Source organism: Schistocerca americana, chromosome 1 (genome assembly GCF_021461395.2).
Source record: "Schistocerca americana isolate TAMUIC-IGC-003095 chromosome 1, iqSchAmer2.1, whole genome shotgun sequence".
Taxonomy (NCBI): Eukaryota; Metazoa; Arthropoda; class Insecta; order Orthoptera; family Acrididae; genus Schistocerca; species Schistocerca americana.
The window spans coordinates 542688064-542707288 of NC_060119.1; the positions used below are offsets into that span (position 1 = coordinate 542688064).

General features: G+C 45.4%; 1 protein-coding gene across 1 annotated transcript in view; it reads right to left on the reverse strand.

Moving 5' to 3' along the window:
* Positions 1-8688, reverse strand: part of LOC124605695 (cerebellar degeneration-related protein 2) — a 475868-nt gene extending 467180 nt beyond the window's left edge. The window contains exon 1 of the mRNA XM_047137567.1: positions 8556-8688. Coding sequence (XP_046993523.1) covers positions 8556-8631 — 76 coding nt within the window. The 5' untranslated portion in view covers positions 8632-8688. The remainder of the gene's footprint in view (positions 1-8555) is intronic.
* Positions 8689-19225: the final 10537 nt, after the last annotated feature.

Genomic DNA, 19225 nt, shown 5'->3' on the forward strand with positions numbered 1-19225 from the left:
GTACTAGGATTTGTAGTTCCATTTCAACGCAGAACAAAACAACGAAAACGTTTCAAAGAATTGACGACTATGGGATACATTCGTACGAAATCATTCCCTGAGTAAACAGGTACGCAGAAACATTGATAAACATTTACGCAAAGTTTGTGGAATTCTGCACTGGAGATGGCTTATAGAATTAAATGTATTTTGTCATTTTCAGACATTAACATTTTCAGATTTATAGACATTTTAATTTTCCATCTATACTACATGCAAATCCTGCAACCCATTTGTCACGGCATTTGACATAGGGTATCTAAGTGAAATGACTCAGTCATGTATTCAAGAAGTGTACGGAACGTGAGCATAAAAATGTTATAGCCTTTGTACCATTAGCTTAGTAGCGGCTGTTAGTGATCTCTCGGCTCTAGAAAGAATGTTTTGGAGCGTCAAATTGCAAATAATGCTGAAACGACCACACTTAGAGTCAATGACCCTTCCGAACCAATCTGACGCTCGCCCCCCCCCCCCCCCCCCCCCGCCCCTAATTTAATCTGATGACGATCGGGTGCCCCAGAGTAACTTATTAAAGATGTGTAGGTCCCGTTTACACAACATTTTAGATTTCATGCTGCCTTATTATTTTCGGTCATTTGAATATCTCGTACAAAAATGCAAACTTTTTGCTGTGTTCAAGCACCTTCGTCAGTGCCACCGAGTGGCAGACAGCAATGCCCAAAGAATTTCTGTTACCGATTCTGTGCTGTTCGCTATACTTTGAGCAACAGCAGTTCAACATCCGTGCCACACACTAACTACATTTTATCAGAACCTATAAAGCTTGACGTGATAAAGGGAAACTATACAAACGCTTTCATGATTACTAGGAAAAACATCAGACGTTCGAAAGTAATAATTATTTAAAAAAGAGGTGTGCCGTCCGAAAATCAATATCAAAATATTGGAAATACGTTCAACTGCTCTCCTGGGGAACTAGATACACCCAACAGGGTTTTAAAGCGTCGCAATTGAGTGTGCTTAATGTGAACACATTTGGTTTCAGCGACAAATGAGAGGCTACCAATTTACTTGCAGGAAGATTTTTGTATGCTGAGACGGTAAACAAACACTCCATTAGCGGAGTAACGGTGGGACCCCTGAGAGAGTGGAGTCAGGTACGCAGAGGCTCATGAGCAACGCTGTCAACACGTCGTAACTGCAAACATTTGACAAGTAATACACAGGATGATCATAAATTTGGTTAACTGAGGGGAATTATCAGACTAAACAGCGAGGTCTTCAGTCCCGCGATGACCCAGTTACACACGAAAGAGAGAAGGTCCGCTGAAAGTGGACGGATCCAGTCAAAGGAGTCAAACTATAAAACGAGAAAGTCAAAACACACGTAGTAGAAGGCATAAAAGGGTAGCCCAAATCCAAAAACTGGGAAATCAGAGGGATAAAAGAGCAGTCTTCGAAAGGGGGCGTGTTCATGGGTCCCAGATCGAGAAAACATGGAGAGGCCCCAACCACAACCACCCTGTCCCTGCTCCTGCTCCAGGAGTAAAGCAAAACTTATATATCAAAACAAAAACCACTTTCACCGAGGAAACTGAGGATCAGTTCGACCATCTGTGAATCGTGTGCTAATATTAAAGGAATCTGGAAGACTATACTTAGTACGAAGGGCCGAAAGGGGACATTGCACCAATGTATGGGATACTTTTAGTCTGGCTCCACAACCACGTTGTGGGGGTGGTTCACTACGCAAGAAGAAACAACGAGTGAGCCTGGTATGACCAATGCGAAGACGACATAATACAGTGGACTGCTTCAGAGGAGCAGAAGGAAGAGCCAAACCGCTGTGGACTCTCTGATCGTGCGGAGTTTATTGCTGAGAGCAGTAGCACACCAGATGTCATTCCACTTTTGGGCAAAGGGAGATCTGACGTAGATCCGCATTCCGCAGCATGGAATCGTGAAAGGGAATGAGGGTAAGTACCTGCTTCTCCAGCCAAATGGTCGATCAATTCATTCCGTGGGGACCCACATGACTTGGGGGAGAGAGAGAGAGAGAGAGAGAGAGAGAGAGAGAGAGAGAGAGAGAGAGAGAGAGAGAGAGAGAGAGAGAGGGCGGCACGGCCAAGTGCACAGAGGTCATGGATAGCAGAGGCCAAAGAGTGACGAAAATAGCATCGGCCGATAGCCTGTAGGCTGCTCATTGAGTTGGTACATAATTAAAACATTGAAGGAAGGCCTCAGAAACAAGATGGAGGGCCCTGTTGATGGCTAATATCTCCGCTGTGAACACACTACATAATCATGGCATTAAATGGTGTTCTAAGCCAGTAGGAGGCGTGAAAACATATCCCGCCTTATCTGTCGTCTTACAACCATCAGTGTAGAAGATGGTGCCAGGATGGAATGTACAAGACACCTGAAAACCATAGGAGCGACAGTAACCTTAGGACTCTGGAACAGGTCGGTCCTAATCCGTGGTATAGGCACCATCCAAGGGGTTGGGGCGTGAGAGGAAGTACACAGGGATTCCAGTTAGTTGACGTGGAGATCCCGACAGATGGATGTGAGACGCATTCCAACCGGCAATACCATCCGTGGTCGGTTATCAGGAGTGAGACATCCCTCGTTTACGAAGAAGACAGGCTATACGGGATGGCCAGGCAATCAGCGAATGGCGATTGCGTAAGAAAACAGGAGTTGGTTCCGACGTGTTTACAGAGGCGGAATCCGTGCTTCTGCAAGGGGACTCAACGGGGCTAGTGCGAAAGGCACAAAAAGCGAGACGCACCCCACAATGGTGAACAGGGTCAAATATTTTCAGAGCGGAAAAGAGCCGTGAGCCATAAACCTGACTACCATAATCTAGTCTGGACAAGACCAGAGCACGGAAAAAAATGGAGAAGATTAACACGGTCTGCACCTTAAGATATGTTGGTCAGGAGGCTTAGAGCATTAAGTTTCTGCATGCATGTAGTCTGCAGGTGGCAAATACGGGACAGCCACGTCAGCTTTTTATCAAAAATAATGCCCAAGAAACGGGACTGTGCTACAACATCGAGGAGCTGGTTGCCTAAATAAAGTTCTGGATCGGGGACGACAAAAATGCATAACCCGCGTTTTGGAAGGAAAAAACGAAGCCATGGGAGACTGCCCAGGCTGAGGTCCGTCCGATGGCGCCTTTGAGCCGGCGCTCAGCAGATGCTATCTAGTGGGAGCTACACCAGATGCAAAAATCTTCCACATATAACGCTGGGGTAACCACAGGCCCAACAGACATTACAATCCCATTGACGACCATGAGAGAGAGGGACACGTAACACACAACCCTGCGGGATAGCGTTCTCCTGAATCCGATATGTCAAATTTGAACAGACGCAAAATCCCCAAGATTGGCGACCTTATACAGAAGCTCGAAATTTAGCGCGGACTTCAATGCGAGATGATAAATGTTTCCACAACGAAACTGTCTTGAAACCTGGAAGAAAATCCAAACAGATTCCGGTCGTATGTGAAGTATGTTAGCGCCAAGAAATGATCAATTCCTTCTCTGCGCAATAGCAATGGAGATACTATCGAAGACAGTGCTGCCAAAGCAGAGTTACTAAACACAGCCTTCCGAAATTCCTTCACAAAAGAAGACGAAGTAAAAATAGTCCAGAATTCTAATCAAGAACAGCTGCCAACATGAGTAATGTAGAAGTAAATATTGACAAACTAGTTAAGCAACTTAAATCAGTAAAAGCATGTCTTCTGGTCCAGACTGTATACCAGTTACGTTCCTTTAGAGTATGCTGATGCGTTAGCTCCATACTTAATCATATACAGCCGTTCGCTCACCGAAAAATCCGTACCCAAAGATTAGAAAGTTGCACAGTTCACACCAGTATTCAAGAAAGGTACCAGGAGTAATCCACTAAATTACAGGCCCATCTCATTAACGTCGATATGCAACAGGATTGTGGAACACGTTCTGTGCTCGAACATTATGAATTACCTCGAAGAAAACTGTCTATTTACACACAGTCAACATGGATTTATAAAACATCGTTCTTGTTAAACAACTATCTTTTTATTCGCATGAAGTGTTGAGTGCTATTGACAAGGGATTTCAGACTGATTCGGTATTTCTGGATTCCCGGAAGGCTTTTGACACTGTACCACACAATCGGCTTGTAGTGAAATTGCGTGCTTGTGGAATATCGTCTCAGTTATGTGACTGGATTTGTGATTTCCTGTTAGAGGGGTCACAGTTCGTAGTAACTGACTCAAAGTCATCGAGTAAAACAGAACTGATTAAGGCGTTCCGCAAGGTAGTGTTACAGGCCCTTTGCTGTGCCTTATCTATATAAACGATTTGGGAGACAATATGAGCAGCCGTCTTAGGTGTTTTGCAGATGACGCTGTCGTTTGTCGACTACCAAAGTCATTAGAAGGCCAAAACAAATTGCAAAACGATTTAGAAACGATGTTTGAATGATGTTTGAATGATGTGAAAATTGAAAGTTGGCCCTTAATAACGAAAAGTGAGAGGTCATCCACATCAGTGCTAAAAGGAACTCAAACTTCGGTTACACGATATATCAGTCAAATCTAAAGGCCGTAAATTCAACTGAATACCTAGGAATTATAATTACGAACAACTTAAATTGGAGGGAACACACAGAAAATGATGTGGGGAAGGCTAACCAAAGACTGCGTTTTGTTGGCAGGACACTTAGAAAATGTGACAGACCTACTAAGGAGACTGCCTACACTACGCTTGTCCGTCGTCCTCTACAATATTGCTGCGCGGTGGGGGATCCTTACCAGATAGGATTGACAGAGTACATCGAAAAAGTTCAAAGAAGGGCACCACGTCTTGTACTATCGCGAAATATGGGAGAGAGTGTCAATGAAATGATACAGGATTTGGGCTCTGAGCACTATGGGACTTAACATATACAGGATTTCGGCTGGACGTCATTAAAAGAAAGGTGTTTTTCGTTGCGAAGGAATCTTCTCATGAAATTCCAATCAACTTTCTCGTCCGAATGCGAAAATATTTTATTGACACTGATCTACATAGGGAGAAACGATCACCAGGATAAAATAAGGGAAATCAGAGCTCGTACGGAAAGATACAGGTGTTCGTTCTTTCCGGGCGCTATACGAGAGAGGAATAATAGAATTGTGAAGGTGGTTCGAGGAACCCTCTGCCATGCACTTTAATGTGATTTGCAGAGTATCCATGTAGATGAGTGGAGTGCCAAATCGAAACAGGAAGAGCCGCTGGGATAAAAACTCGCGGATGGAAGTCGGAAGGGGGCCGTAAAAGCTTCAATCATCGAGTGTAGCTAAAATGTGATAGCGCCAAGCCGCGTCGTATGCCTTATACAGGGTGTTACAAAAAAGTACGGCGAAACTTTCAGGAAACATTCCTCGCACACAAAGAAAGAAAATATGTTATGTGGACATGTGTCCGGAAACGCTTACTTTCCATGTTAGAGCTCATTTTATTACTTCTCTTCAAATCACATTAATCATGCAATGGAAACACACAGCAACAGAACGTACCAGCGTGACTTCAAACACTTTGTTACAGGAAATGTTCATAGTGTCGTCCGTTAGCGGGGATACAGGCATCGACCCTCTGTCGCATGGAATCCCTGATGCGCTGATGCAGCCCTGGAGAATAGCGTATTGTATCGCAGCCGTCCACAATACGAGCACGAAGAGTCTCTACATTTGGTACCGGGCTTGCGTAGACAAGAGCTTTCAAATGCCCCCATAAATGAAAGCCAAGAGGGTTGAGGACAGGGGAGCGTGGAGGCCATGGAATTGGTCCGCCTCTACCAATCCATCGGTCACCGAATCTGTAGTTGAGAAGCGTACGAACACTTCGACTGAAATGTGCAGGAGCTCCATCGTGCATGAACCACATGTTGTGTCGTACTTGTAAAGGCACATGTTCTAGCAGCACAGGTAGAGTATCCCGTATGAAATCATGATAACGTGCTCCATTGAGCGTAGGTGAACGGAACTAAAATGAGCTCTAACATGGAAATTAAGCGTTTCCGGACACATGTCCACATAACATCTTTTCTTTATTTGTGTGTGAGGAATGTTTCCTCAAAGTTTGGCCGTACCTTTTTGTAACACCCTGTATAGGTCAAAGAAGAGATCAGAACTTTACCAAATCTCTTGCGTAGCGCAAGGTTTACGTTAGTTTGGAAGAGGACAACCCAGTTGTGAGTTGTCGTAGCGAACTAATATGAACCCGTAATAAACGTTGTGATAACATACTCTTATATATTTCGTCCGAGATCTCCGATTGCCCCATATTTAACGTATATTTCTTTAAGAATAAATAAGTTATAAGGTTGTGTCATAAAAGCTACATTACCTAGCAGATAAATCTCTGGCGGGTATTTTGCTGCTTATCATGTCTATCAACTATGAACGTTCAAGGGGGGGTGGGGGGGGGGGGGGGAGTGCATATCTCTCACCCCTTTGTGTTTACCTGAGAACGGCAGTAGTCACCGACATAGTAACAGTTTGCCTCTGTCGGCTGTTTGCCGAACAAAGGTCTCTACATTAACAAATATGTTACTGTTATGGAGTTCTGCACACAGAGATACGAAGACTAATGCAAACCGAAACTGATTAATCTTCTTAGTCACTTCATTTGTGCGAGAACAGCAATTTAAGACTAAGCATCTACCCGTTCTTATCTTCAAGGAATGGAAAGTTCAGAAACCAGTACAACTCAAGTACTATGCATTTACACATACCTTGCTGATAATGTATGAGAGACTAAAGAATTTCCGTTGAGAGAAGATCTTTTTATTTCGGAATGCAGTGTGTCCCACGTAATGTGCAGAGTAAAAATAATTTAAGTATGTAAACAAGCGTCTTGGCAGAATGCAGTACGTGAAGGGCCACTTGCGGCGTTAAGACCCGTAATTCTTTCTACTGTAATGTTCAAGTAATACAGCTTTCTTAAAAGGAAAGCTTCACTTTACGGTTCTTTACAGTAAGAATATTTTGTTTTAACATTTGTTAGGTTTCAGAATATAGTTTACCAGCGCGATAAACATACAAAAGCAAAAGTCATCAATGTCACAGTAAGTTATCTTTCAACTGAACCAAGACTTTCGGCTACGCTGCACACCAGTCTTGAGGGCAGAGGAAGTGGAGTGGCCGCGCTCCAACAACACCAACAACTTGATGCAACCTTTCATGTCCGCATTTTTAGCGGGCTTACGAAGTTTTAGATAATCATACTAAACGTGGGAGGGAGACTTATCTCTGTCGCCGCAGTAGTTGGAACGTTACACTCAGGAAGAAATTAGCCAAATCTTTAACATCTAGGACTATTAAGCATTCAATAGCCTGACAAGCACAGTCGGTTGGTGCTTTTGCTAAATCCGAACAAGGTGTTACAATCATTTACGTCTTCTCTTATTTTGGCATTAACTGTTCCCAATACCGAGCGAGCTGTTTGACGAAAGAAACCTCCGTGGTGTAGCGGTTAGAGTCGCTAGCAACTGATCGCCCTGTTGGCTTTGATCGCCTATGACTGGTCCCCTTCCGCGTATATAAGGACAAATAATCTTCGTAAAAGCTACGAAGTGAATTCGCGTGAATTTTTCTTAGTTTATCCGCGACCTGTGTTTATAATCAGCATCAAAATGCTGGGTAAACAGGAATATTCGTTACGAGCCGTCGACTTTGACCAGTGACTTACGAAACATGCTACGAACGGTGTAAAACACATGGCAGCTGTAATGTGACATCAGTGACGATTTTTTCAAACTTGTTGAGCTATGTTTTAGTCTCACCACAACAAGATCATTTTTAATTTCACGTTAGTTGGCTCTGCCAACACGACCAGACTAACACCTTTCAACGTAACCTAGTCGTCGAGCTAGGCTAACAGATCGATGTGTCATCACAAACAGGTATTTGTTGCTTTCACATGTCGGCATCGCCAACTAACAAGAAAACTGAATATACACACCAAAAGGTGATGTCACGGTAGCAATCAACATTACGTGGCTGGTCAAAGCAGATGATTTTACCGAAAATACTTATCAAAAATAGGTTTTTCAGAATTCAACTCACAGCTTTAGTCTCTCTTAAGATATGTACATTAAATATGGTGCGAACATAAACATCAGTTAGTCCATCACCACAACCTTTACTTGGTCTTCACCTACGCAGCTAACCTACGCTCGTACAACGTTTGAGCTCAATCAGATTTCGGGAGTACGGGAGGGGGGGGGGGGGGGGGGGGGGGGGAAGAGGGACATCGTGATACCATACTACACCTAACCGACTTCGAACTACGTTACAGCGAATTTTTTGTCATGGGGATTCACGAATATACTTTAACCAGAATGTGCACAAGGGAGTAACTTTGACTCTAAAATCACCGAAACGGGGCAGGCAGGACACTACAAACTTTAAACTGTCAACAGATATACGGCAAGCACAGGAGCGCACACGTGCGCCATTCAGTGTCAGCACAACAGACAGAAGGGATACGCATGGCGGCGCGTTGCGGCACTCACCTTCGTGGGTCCAGCAGCCGACGCATTCCTGGCAGAGCATTGACCAGTCGAACAGCAGGTCCCGGTAGGAGGCCATGGCTGGCCCGTCGGCACTGGCGCGCGGCGTCCTCAGCTGCCTCGCCTCTGCTGCTGCTGCTCCCCTCCCTCGGCACGCAGCGACCACACGCGCCCGCTCACGTGGACGCACTGCCCTGACTCGGCCGGCCGCGCTAACCCAGCAGCACTGGCTCACTGGCTGGCACCGCTACGCCGGGACCTTCGACGTCACTGCTGCTCACACCCGCCGTCTCCACAACCCTCCGATAAGTCACGTATCACCGGCAAAACAACGAATGACGGATCGACTACCCTCGCAACCGCAAGTAGGCGTGCGTCAACTGAAGTGTTCGACGTACTTGTCAAGTTCTTGCACACCTTTGCCCTCCTCACTTGTGTGGTCGCAACTGGTCTGTCCACAATTAGCAGCAAAGGAAAGCCCACACTAGAAACTTTTGGTAGTCCATGCCGTTGTGCGAGTACAGAATATTGGTTGCAGAAAAGTAGCTACTCAGTCGCGTGTTCACGGTAGCACACCCTTACACTCTCTTCAACTCCACTCGTGGAATAGTTTGCCTCTGCGCTTGCCTGCTGTGACGACGTACCGGCACGCCGGGCAGCTGATTGGCCAGTCACCCCGATTGGTCAAGACCCGTTGTTTGCCTCCCCCCCTCTGGCCAAAGCAGGAAATGTTTACCAAACAAGATGTGCACGCCGATAGTTCCTTCCTCTCGGAGAAGCGAAGTTTACTCTTCGCGCCGAGAAGGGCGCGAACTTTGATCCCTCTCGACTTGTCCAGTTCTCGGTACAGCTGCTGTTCGTGGACGGGCCGGTCGACAAACGCAGGAAGTTTCCCAGGTGGCGCATCGGCCGAGATCCGCGTCGGCAGTGCCTGCGGTGAATGAGCGAGCGTGCTTGTGCACTCTGCCTCCCCCCCCCCCCCCCCCCCCCCCCCCCCGCCCCCACCGCACCGGACGCACTTCTGCCCCTCTTCGCCGGCGGCGGCTTCTGTTTACGTTCCCAGACAGGCCACCTGCGGCCTACTCGCGGTTTCTGTGCAGCCCGTCTCCCCACGCCTGTACTTCTCGCGGCTACCTGTTTTTACAGTTAATTAAATTGCCGCCGGCACCTCTTTTTCTCACGCCTGATCCGCTACACACTGTTAACTCCTTGCGCCACACCCGTGTACGCTACTTGCAGCGCCAGCGGTTGCAAACTGCAGAAAAACTTTTCTCGTTTAATTATCTTCTTCGAAACCGAAAGCCCTGTCGTACACGTGGCTCGCTCGTCCGTATGACAAGAGGCATTCTGTATCCACTTTCGAATAAAGGATTCCTTAAAACTTTTCCACAAATTATGGCCTTTAGCTAAAATCATTCACGTTGCTCCTGTCATCGTCGTCGTCATCTTACATACAAGGCTTAGCCATCTGCCTGTGGCGTATTGATATAACTTAAGTAGATTCCCTCCTTTGTTGTATTATGCCCCCTCCCCTCTCCGCTTCCTTTCTGTTTTTAGTTCCAGATTTTTTTCGATAGCCTTTCACCTCCACTTTTACTCACACGTCGTTTCCATCTCTCTTTGTATAGGCTCAAATGGCTCTGAGCACTATCGGACTTAACATCTGAGGTCATCAGGTCAACTTAAACCTAACTAACCTAAGGACATCACACACATCCATGACCGGGGCAGGATTCGAAACTGCGACCGTAGCGGTCGCGCGGTTCCAGACTGAAGCACCTAGAACCGCTCGGTCACTCCGGCCGGCTCTCTTTGTATTCAGGTACCTCCTCATCAGAAGCACTTACATTCAATCACTTCGAATGTCTTCATTGATTATTAAATCTCTTCTTGTACATCGTTCACTGTCCTCAAAAATCTCATCTCTGCTACTTGTATACTGTTATCATCTCTCTCCCTGTTTCTCTAAATCTTGCGTCTATAAAGCAGTAATGCTATCGCCATAATTACTGGACATCAGGTCGGCCTGTTATGCAAACTGTTTTTAATAACATAAAACTTCCGAGAAAGAGAGATAGATGGATATTAAAAAAATACCTCAATTTGCAATGAAATTGCAGAACTTGTAGTGTGATGCGGTAACTTACATTTTGCAGTTGTGTCTCGTACCTTAGAAGCCCTACTGTGCGCTGAGACAAGGAGGAGCTACCTCAAAAGTGCCAATATATATATATATATATATATATATATATATATATATATATATATATATATGCAGTTTGATTTGATCGCTCCTAACATTTCGTATTGGGTTGGTGCAGAAGTTCGTAGCGTTTTTCCACAAGTTTAATAAACACATACAAAAAACATAGACTTTAGTCATTAATAACATATTCCCCTGCACTGTTTACGACAGTCTGCCAGTTCTGAGGTACCTTTTAGATTCCTTGATTGTAGAAATAACGTGATTTTGAGGCGAAGAACTCGTTGAGCCATGGTCAGAGCGCACTTTCATTTGGAAAACCAAAGTCCTTGAAGGTTCTTCGATAGAGAGCAGAAAAGATGAAAATCTGGGGGCGCAAGATCAGGTGAATAAGGTGTATGCGGAATGATTTCCCAACCAAATTCCGGTATAGTTTTTTGTCAGTTTAACAGAATGCGGGCGGGCGTTATCGAGGAGTAGCATCACTTCACGCAGTCTTCCTGGTCGCTGTTTTTGGACTGCGTCTGCAAGACGTCTCAATTGTTGACAATAAATGTCGGCAGTGGTCGTTACACCTCAGGGAAGAAACTCGCAGTACACCACACCGCCGCTATTCCACTACTAGCGTAACATTATCTTCCGTGGATGCGCACGAGTCTTTGTATGGGGAGTTGCTGCTTTGTTTGGGCACGATGATTTCTTTCTTTTCCTTATGTTAGCATAGAGACACCATTTGCTGTCACCAATAACAAATCAGCACCGGGATGACCAGTGTTGTTCACGAGCCAATTGATGACGAGCAAGCAGAGATGCGTATGCAGCAACCCGTTGGTTTTTATGATTTTGGATGAGAGCATGCGGTACCCATACACCAGATTTTTTAATCTTTCCCGCTGCATTCAAAGGATGCACGATGGTGGAACGATCACAGTTCATCACATTTGTTGCCGGCCGCTGTGGCCGAGCGGTTCTAATCGCTTCAGTCCGGAACCACGCGGCTGCTAGGGTCGCAGGTTCGAATCCTACCTCGGGCATGGATGTGTGTGATATCCTTAGGCTAGTTAGGTTTAAGTAGTTCTAGGTCTAGGAGACTGATGACTTCAGATGTTAAGTCCCATAGTGCTCAGAGCCATTTGAACCATCATCACATTTGAAAGTTCTCTACACGTAGATAGTTGTGGATTATTGAGTTTAAACGATATTCTTTCAACCTCGAAGGTCTTCCTGAACGTGAAGAGTCAAAACGGTCCTACTGAAAACGAAAAAAAAAAAAAAAACAATATTTGTTGCCTTTCTCTGTCCAATGGCGTTATCCCCATACACGGCGCAAATGTTTCTGGCAACCACAGCTGCCTTCACCGCCCTACTGAAGTCAAACAGCAGCATATGTCGAAATGTTCCAGAATTTGAAACACGAACAGCTGCTAACATGAGTTTCTTAGAAGTAGATACCTTAGGGGTTGCGAAGCAGCTCAAATCGCTTGATACGGGCAAGTCTTCAGGTCCAGATTGTATACCGACTAGGTTCCTTTCAGATTACGCTGATACAATAGCTCCCTACTTAGCAATCATATACAACCGCTCGGTTACAGATAGATCTGTACCTACAGACTGGAAAATTGCGCACGTCGCACCAGTGTTTAAGAACGGTAGTAGGAGTAATCCATTGAACTACAGACCTATATCATTGACGTCGGTTTGCAGTAGGGTTTTGGAGCTATACTGTATTCAAACATTATGAATCACCTCGAAGGGAACGATCTATTGATACGTAATCAGCATGGTTTCAGAAAACATCGTTCTTGTGCAACGCAGCTGGCTCTTTATTCGCACGAAGTAATGGCCGCTATCGACAGGGGATCTGGATTTCCGGAAGGCTTTTGACACCGTTCCTCACAAGCGACTTCTAATCAAGCTGCTGGCCTATGGGGTATCGTCTCAGTTGTGCGACTGGATTCGTATTTCCTGTCAAGAAGGTCGCAGTTCGTAGTAATAGGCGGCAAATCATCGAGTAAAACTGAAGTGCTATCAGGTGTTCCCCAGGGAAGCGTCCTGGGACCTCTGCTGTTCCTGATCTATATAAATGACCTGGATAACAATCTGAGCAGTTCTCTTAGGTTGTTCGCAGGTGATGCTTTAATTTACCGTCTAGTAAGGTCATCCGAAGACCAGTATCAATTGCAAAGCGATTTAGAAAAGATTGCTGTATGGTGTGGCAGGTGGCAGTTGACGCTAAATAACGAAAAGTGTGAGGTGATCCACATGAGTTCCAAAAGAAATCCGTTGGAATTCGATTACTCGATAAATAGTACAATTCTCAAGGCAGACAATTCAACTAAGTACCTGGGTGTTAAAATTACGAACAACTTCAGTTGGAAAGACGACATAGATAATATTGTGGAGAAGGCGAGCCAAAGGTTGCGTTTCAATGTAGGACACTTAGAAGATGCAACAAGTCCACTAAAGAGACAGCTTACACTACACTTGTTCGTCCTCTGTTAGAATATTGCTGCGCGGTGTGGGATCCTTACCAGGTGGGATTGACGGAGGACATCGAAAGGGTGCAAAAAAGGGCAGCTCGTTTTGTATTATCACGTAATAGGGGAGATAGTGTGGCAGATATGATACGCGATTTGGGATGGAAGTCATTAAAGCAAAGACGTTTTTCGTCGCGGCGAGATCTATTTACGAAATTTCAGTCACCAACCTTCTCTTCCGAATGCGAAAGTATTTTGTTGAGCCCAACCTACATAGGTAGGAATGATCATCAAAACAAAATAAGAGAAATCAGAGCTCGAACAGAAAGGTTTAGGTGTTCGTTTTTCCCGCGCGCTGTTCGGGAGTGGAATGGTAGAGAGACAGTATGATTGTGGTTCGATGAACCCTCTGCCAAGCACTTAAATGTGAATTGCAGAGTAATCATGTAGATGTAGATGTAGAAGTTCCGGTGTCTCCATTGACACTCCCATTTTCAAGCGTCAACAGCTCCACACCCTATCTCAAAATGACAAAATGATAATGTGTAAAGTCAGGTAACAGCAATGAACTATAATAAAAAATACAATCGATAAATAATTCCAAAGTAACCGTAATACCAACAAGCAAGACAAAAACGATAGGAACTTACGCACCAACCTTAATATTTTATAAATGGACATGACCAGTTGTTGAAGAAGATCTGTGTGAAATATACTTGCCACGCGGGGTAGCACGCGGTCCAAGGCGCCTTGTGACGATTCGCGCGGCTCCACCCTGTCGGAGGTTCGAGTCCTCCATCGGGTATGGGTGTGTGTGTTGTCATTAGCGTAAGTTAGTTTAAGTTAGATTAAGTAGTGTGTAAATTTCCGAAACTGTACTTGGAATTTTTTTGGAGTGTTGAGGGTTCTCGCAAATTGATAAGATGAAGGTTTTTCCCGTGTTTTAATGTCACTGCTTCCTCCTATTTTCGGCTTGATTAACAAACCGCATCTGTGTGAAGTGTTATCTGCAACACTTATACCAACTATTCGTTTCGGTATGCTTGAAACAGTATAAATTTTCGGATGTTAATCGTGTTGGAATGAGACTTAAAAATGTGGAATTCGTATGCGAAAACTAGTTGAACACTTTAATTTACAGATATCCCATTACACACACACACATTAGTCGTGATAAACTCACTGCTGGGTGCGAAGTCCAAAATCACTAGTATCATAGTAGCTGTGAGTCTTCGATGGTCCTCTGTGTATCGCAAGAAAGGAAGGCAATGGTTCAACGTCACTTCGCAACGTGGTCAGTAGAGACAGAGCGCAGGCTCAGTTAGAGAGTGGAACGGAATCCGACAGTAGTCTGTTCGAAAGAGGCATCCCAAGATTCATCTGAAATAATGTGTGAAACATAAGAAAAGTTGACCAGGACGGTCAGAAGGAGATTTGGAATTATTTTCTCTTCACTCGAGGCCCAGCGTCTGTTTATACCGCTGTCTTTCCCAGGAGGTTGGATCGTCTCAAGAGAAATAACTGTGCCACCACGTTAAACGGTATCTTATTTGAAAAGTGTGTCAATTCGCTGGTTATGATGCTAAATGCAAACACGCGGAGGTATGACTAAGCTGTTTAATCGTGTTGTAGCAATTTACATGATAATGAAATACGTGACGACAAACTGCAGTTTGCATGAATTTAGTGCTATCAACCGAGTTCTCCACGACAGCGTGAGCTTCTGAGAAACGTATCTTCCAAATCTGCAAAGTAGTTGAGCTACAGTTGTTTTTTTATTTTATCACAACTACACCAGAACGTGGTAGTTATGAAGCCATTGTTGGGGTAAACATAAATATATCCTGGATTCGGATATTACAAAGATCTTAAATCAACCCTATTACTTCCCTCTTATGTTCCTAGCACATTCGCTCGTGCCTTGGCATAAGCGCATACAACAGCGTGGTTTCAGTGACTCAAAAATAAGTAAACTAGGACAATCAGAACATCACGTTCACCTTACACATCTTAGTGGTGCGATACGTGACATAATACTCAAAAGACGAATTGAACAGTGACATCAAATTGCCGCCAATCTGCCAGAAACTGAGGGTCTCTCTATGATGAAATGGGAATTCGATAAAATTAGTATCGTTGAAAAAGAGACTTAACTGAACGATGTAAAGGACCCACAGAAAGATCTCCCGTATTACAAAAAGACAGTTACAAACAAAGAAAGATACAGAGAAAATACTGTGATTTATGAACAACAAATGCTATGCCATTTTACATTTAGTGGTTTTAATAGGCGTTCTTCATTGTTGACAGTATGACAAATCCTTCCCAGAAGTTGTCCATAGTTCTTAGTGTCACTTCCGGTGCAATGGCAACCACTTCCTGGGTACTTCAGGGTTGTGGGGCAATGTTTGTTCAGTTGAGCCATTAAGTGCATTCAGAAAAAAATCGTAAGGTGATAAATCGGATGACCTTGGGGGGCCAAGCGACGTCTGCCCGCGGAGAGAGAAGACGGCCAGGAAACGGCTGACTCAAGATTTCGAGAGAACGCCTAGAATTGTGAGCTGTGGCTCCGCCGTGTTGGAAGAAGACTTCTCGTTCTTTGTGGTCTCCAACAAACTTGTTTATCTTAGGTCGAAGGAAAGCTTTTATCATGTGACAGTAGCCATTTCAATTAACCGATTTCATTACGCAATCTCCTTCGAAAACATACGGACTCAACAAGTGGCTCTGAGCACTATGGGACTTAACATCTGAGGTCATCAGTCCCCTCGATCTTTTTTTTTTTTTTTAAAAAAAAATCTTTATTGATAACTATAATAATTATACAAATTTAACCCACTACCTAAAACTCATTAGTGGGTCCTAAATAATATACATTTATGTTAATTGTGCAGCTTTTTCTTAATTTAATAGTGAGCTACAGTTACATTAACAACAATGGGCATTTAATTTCTATATCTACTGTTTATTCTAGTTCCTGTATCTAATTTAATTTATGTATTTCCTGCAGCGTCACATGTGTGCCAGTAAAAAATATAAACCTACTTAATATGCCTTGTTCTTCGAGCTAAACCCGAAGAACATGCCCCTGGCACTGGGCAGGCCACGACGTTATTAATCGCTGCAGTACCTAATCTAATTTCCTATAACTAATTCCTACAAACTAACTTATCCTACGTCATATTTGGTGTGTCATGGTCGGTGGTTGGTCCCTGCTCCCCCTAGTCCCGTACATGGCGGATTCCAACTCGGGTGGAGTTGGCCAGTCCACGCACAGGCGGTATGGGATCAGGGCTCTAGGTCACAATCGGTAATAATTAGTTCCTTGCTCTTACTGTATCTCTCGTAGATATTCGGTTAAGACCTTTCGAGATACCTCGTTTGCCAAGATGTTTAGTGTCTGAAAAGTTTCCTCACGTCTAAGCAGTTGATACGTGTCATGGTTAGGAAGTCTGTCTCGTAGTGTAGTTGCAACATCATTGAAGAGAGGGCATTCGTAAACAACATGTTCGGGTGTTCCCTCCGGATCGCCACAGTCGCACGCTGGTGTCGCCCTTTTCCCAAATCGGCATAAGTATGTCGGGTAGGGTCCATGGCCAGTGAGGAAGTGAATCAGACCTCGTGTAGGCTCGAAATACCTCATACCCAGACGTTCCCTCACATCTGGTAGGAACTGGAAGGTTCGTCGTCCAGCCTCTTCTGCAGCCCAGGTCTCTTGCCAAAGTTCTTCCCCTCTTATCCTTATATCTCTTTTGTCGCCCAATCTGATACCCATAATATCTACAATCTTTTCATAATTCTCCCTTTTGGCCCAGTACCAGGCCGCTTGTTCCCTTATTTTGATGTCCAGGGGGCAGAGCCCCATTATGACTAACAGGGCCCCCCCTGGAGATGTTCTGTAGGCACCCACAGCTCTTAGTAGCATGCTTCTCTGGACCCTTCTCACTGCCATGGCGGGCACCACCCTCGTGAGCCTGTGTGCCCAGACTCCCGAGCCGTAACCCACGACTGAAGTTAAGATGCTGTTGTGGTATAATCTAATTAAGTGTGACGGAAGGTGGAATCTTTTATGACCTATTGAGATGAGATTGTTCAATATCTGAAGGGCTCTCTGGGTGACGGTATCAATGTGCTTGCCGAAACTCCACCTCTCATCAATGATGACTCCTAAGTAGCGTGTCTCACGTCGTCTAAGAGCTGGTGAACCGTCTATTCTGACAGTCGGATTTCTAATGAGATGTCCTTTTAGCAGGAGGTAAGTAGATTTGCTGGGCGATATCGTCATTTTTGTCGCGTGGCACCACTGTTGGAGTTTGTCTAGCGCTGTCTCTATCTTTGGTTCTATGTCTTCGCGGCTGCGGCCGCCAACCAACAGGAGGAGGTCATCCGCATAGGCTATCACCTCTAGCACCTCTTCACTCTGTTGTAAGCTATCTAGCAAAGGCTCCATATGGATGTCCCAGAAGAGGGGTCCTAAGACGGAGCCTTGGGGACATCCTTTGGTGATTGTCTTGCTAACTCTTTCGCTAGAGGATGATAGCCAGACCTCCCGATCCTCGCAATAGCTCCTCAGGCAACCATATAGCGGCCCTGGACACTCTTTCTCCCGCAAGCAGGAGAAGAGCGAAGGCCACCACAGGTTGTCGAAGGCGCCACTGATGTCAACCATGATGCCAACCACGTATTTGTGCGGGGTCGAGCCACAGACCTCGGCCGCCAGGGCGATTGCATCAGATGCCGACCGCCCCGGCCTGAACCCGAACTGCCTGTCACTCACCCCGCACAACACCCGGTGTGCTGTCAGTCTGTCAGCCAGCAATTTTTCCAATAATTTGCCAAATATATCCAGCAGGCAAATCGGCCTGTAGGATTTCGTTTCTGCGGGATCCTTGTCTGGTCCTTTCTTTATGATGACTACATGTGCCTTTTTCCATAATTTAGGGAACTTACGCTGTCTGAGGCATTCATTGTACAGATGTGTTAGTGGTGCAGTCAGCTGGGGCGCCAGAAACTGCACCACCTCCGCCACAATGCCGTCTGGCCCAGGTGCTTTTCCTCTTTGCAGAGATCTTATGTGGGTTGCTACCTCCTCTTCTGAGAAGGGGTAGACCGCCGTCTCATTGGTGTATATTTCGCGGTCTTGATCTCTGAGTTGCTGCTGCCTCTCTGTTTCCCCATCCGCTTTGTCGTCAGGCAGCAGGGAGTGGAGGAGGACCCCCGCAGTCTCCTGCCAGGACTCCGTCATCCTATCCCCGTACCTGACTGTGGATAGTTCCAGAGGAGAGCGGATTTTTTCTCTAACTAGCTTATACGGGAGTCCCCATGGGTCCGTGACTAGTTGGTTGAGCACGAAGTTTTCCCAGCTTTTCATTCTGACTTCCCGTAGTTCCTTCTGGAACTTTCGCTTTTCCTCCCTGTACAGCAGCTGCCACCTTTGTCGCTCCCGCCAGACGACACTGCGCTGATAGTACCTCCTCAGCCTTCTGACAGACCGACGCAGTTCACTTAGTTCGGCAGACCATGGTGACGGTGAGGCCGCCATGGCCCTCCTCCTAGTAGGTACGGCTGCCCTCACCGCTCTTGTCACTGCGTTCACCAGTTCCCCCGCCCTCTGATCCACGTCCATGTCTAAGTGCATGTCGTCTTCCGGTAATGGAGGAATGTCACACTCCCTCGCTAGGCGTTCCCAATCGGTTCTTTTGTAATTTAATTGTGTTTCCCACCCCGTGGCCCAGTGGCACTCTCTTTCTCCTATGGTAAAAGTTATCAGATTGTGGTCGCTTGTGGTGGCATTTTCTACAACTCTCCAATTTTGAAGGTTATTGGCTGTATTCGGAGTTACGAGAGTGATGTCTATGTTTGTGCCCTGTCCTCCACCTGCAGCGTAGGTGGGAGGATTGCCGGGTCTGTTGGCCACCACAAGTTGCGATGCCATAATAAATTCTTCAACCTTTTCACCATTCGCATCTCTTGTGCCACTGTACCACAGGGGG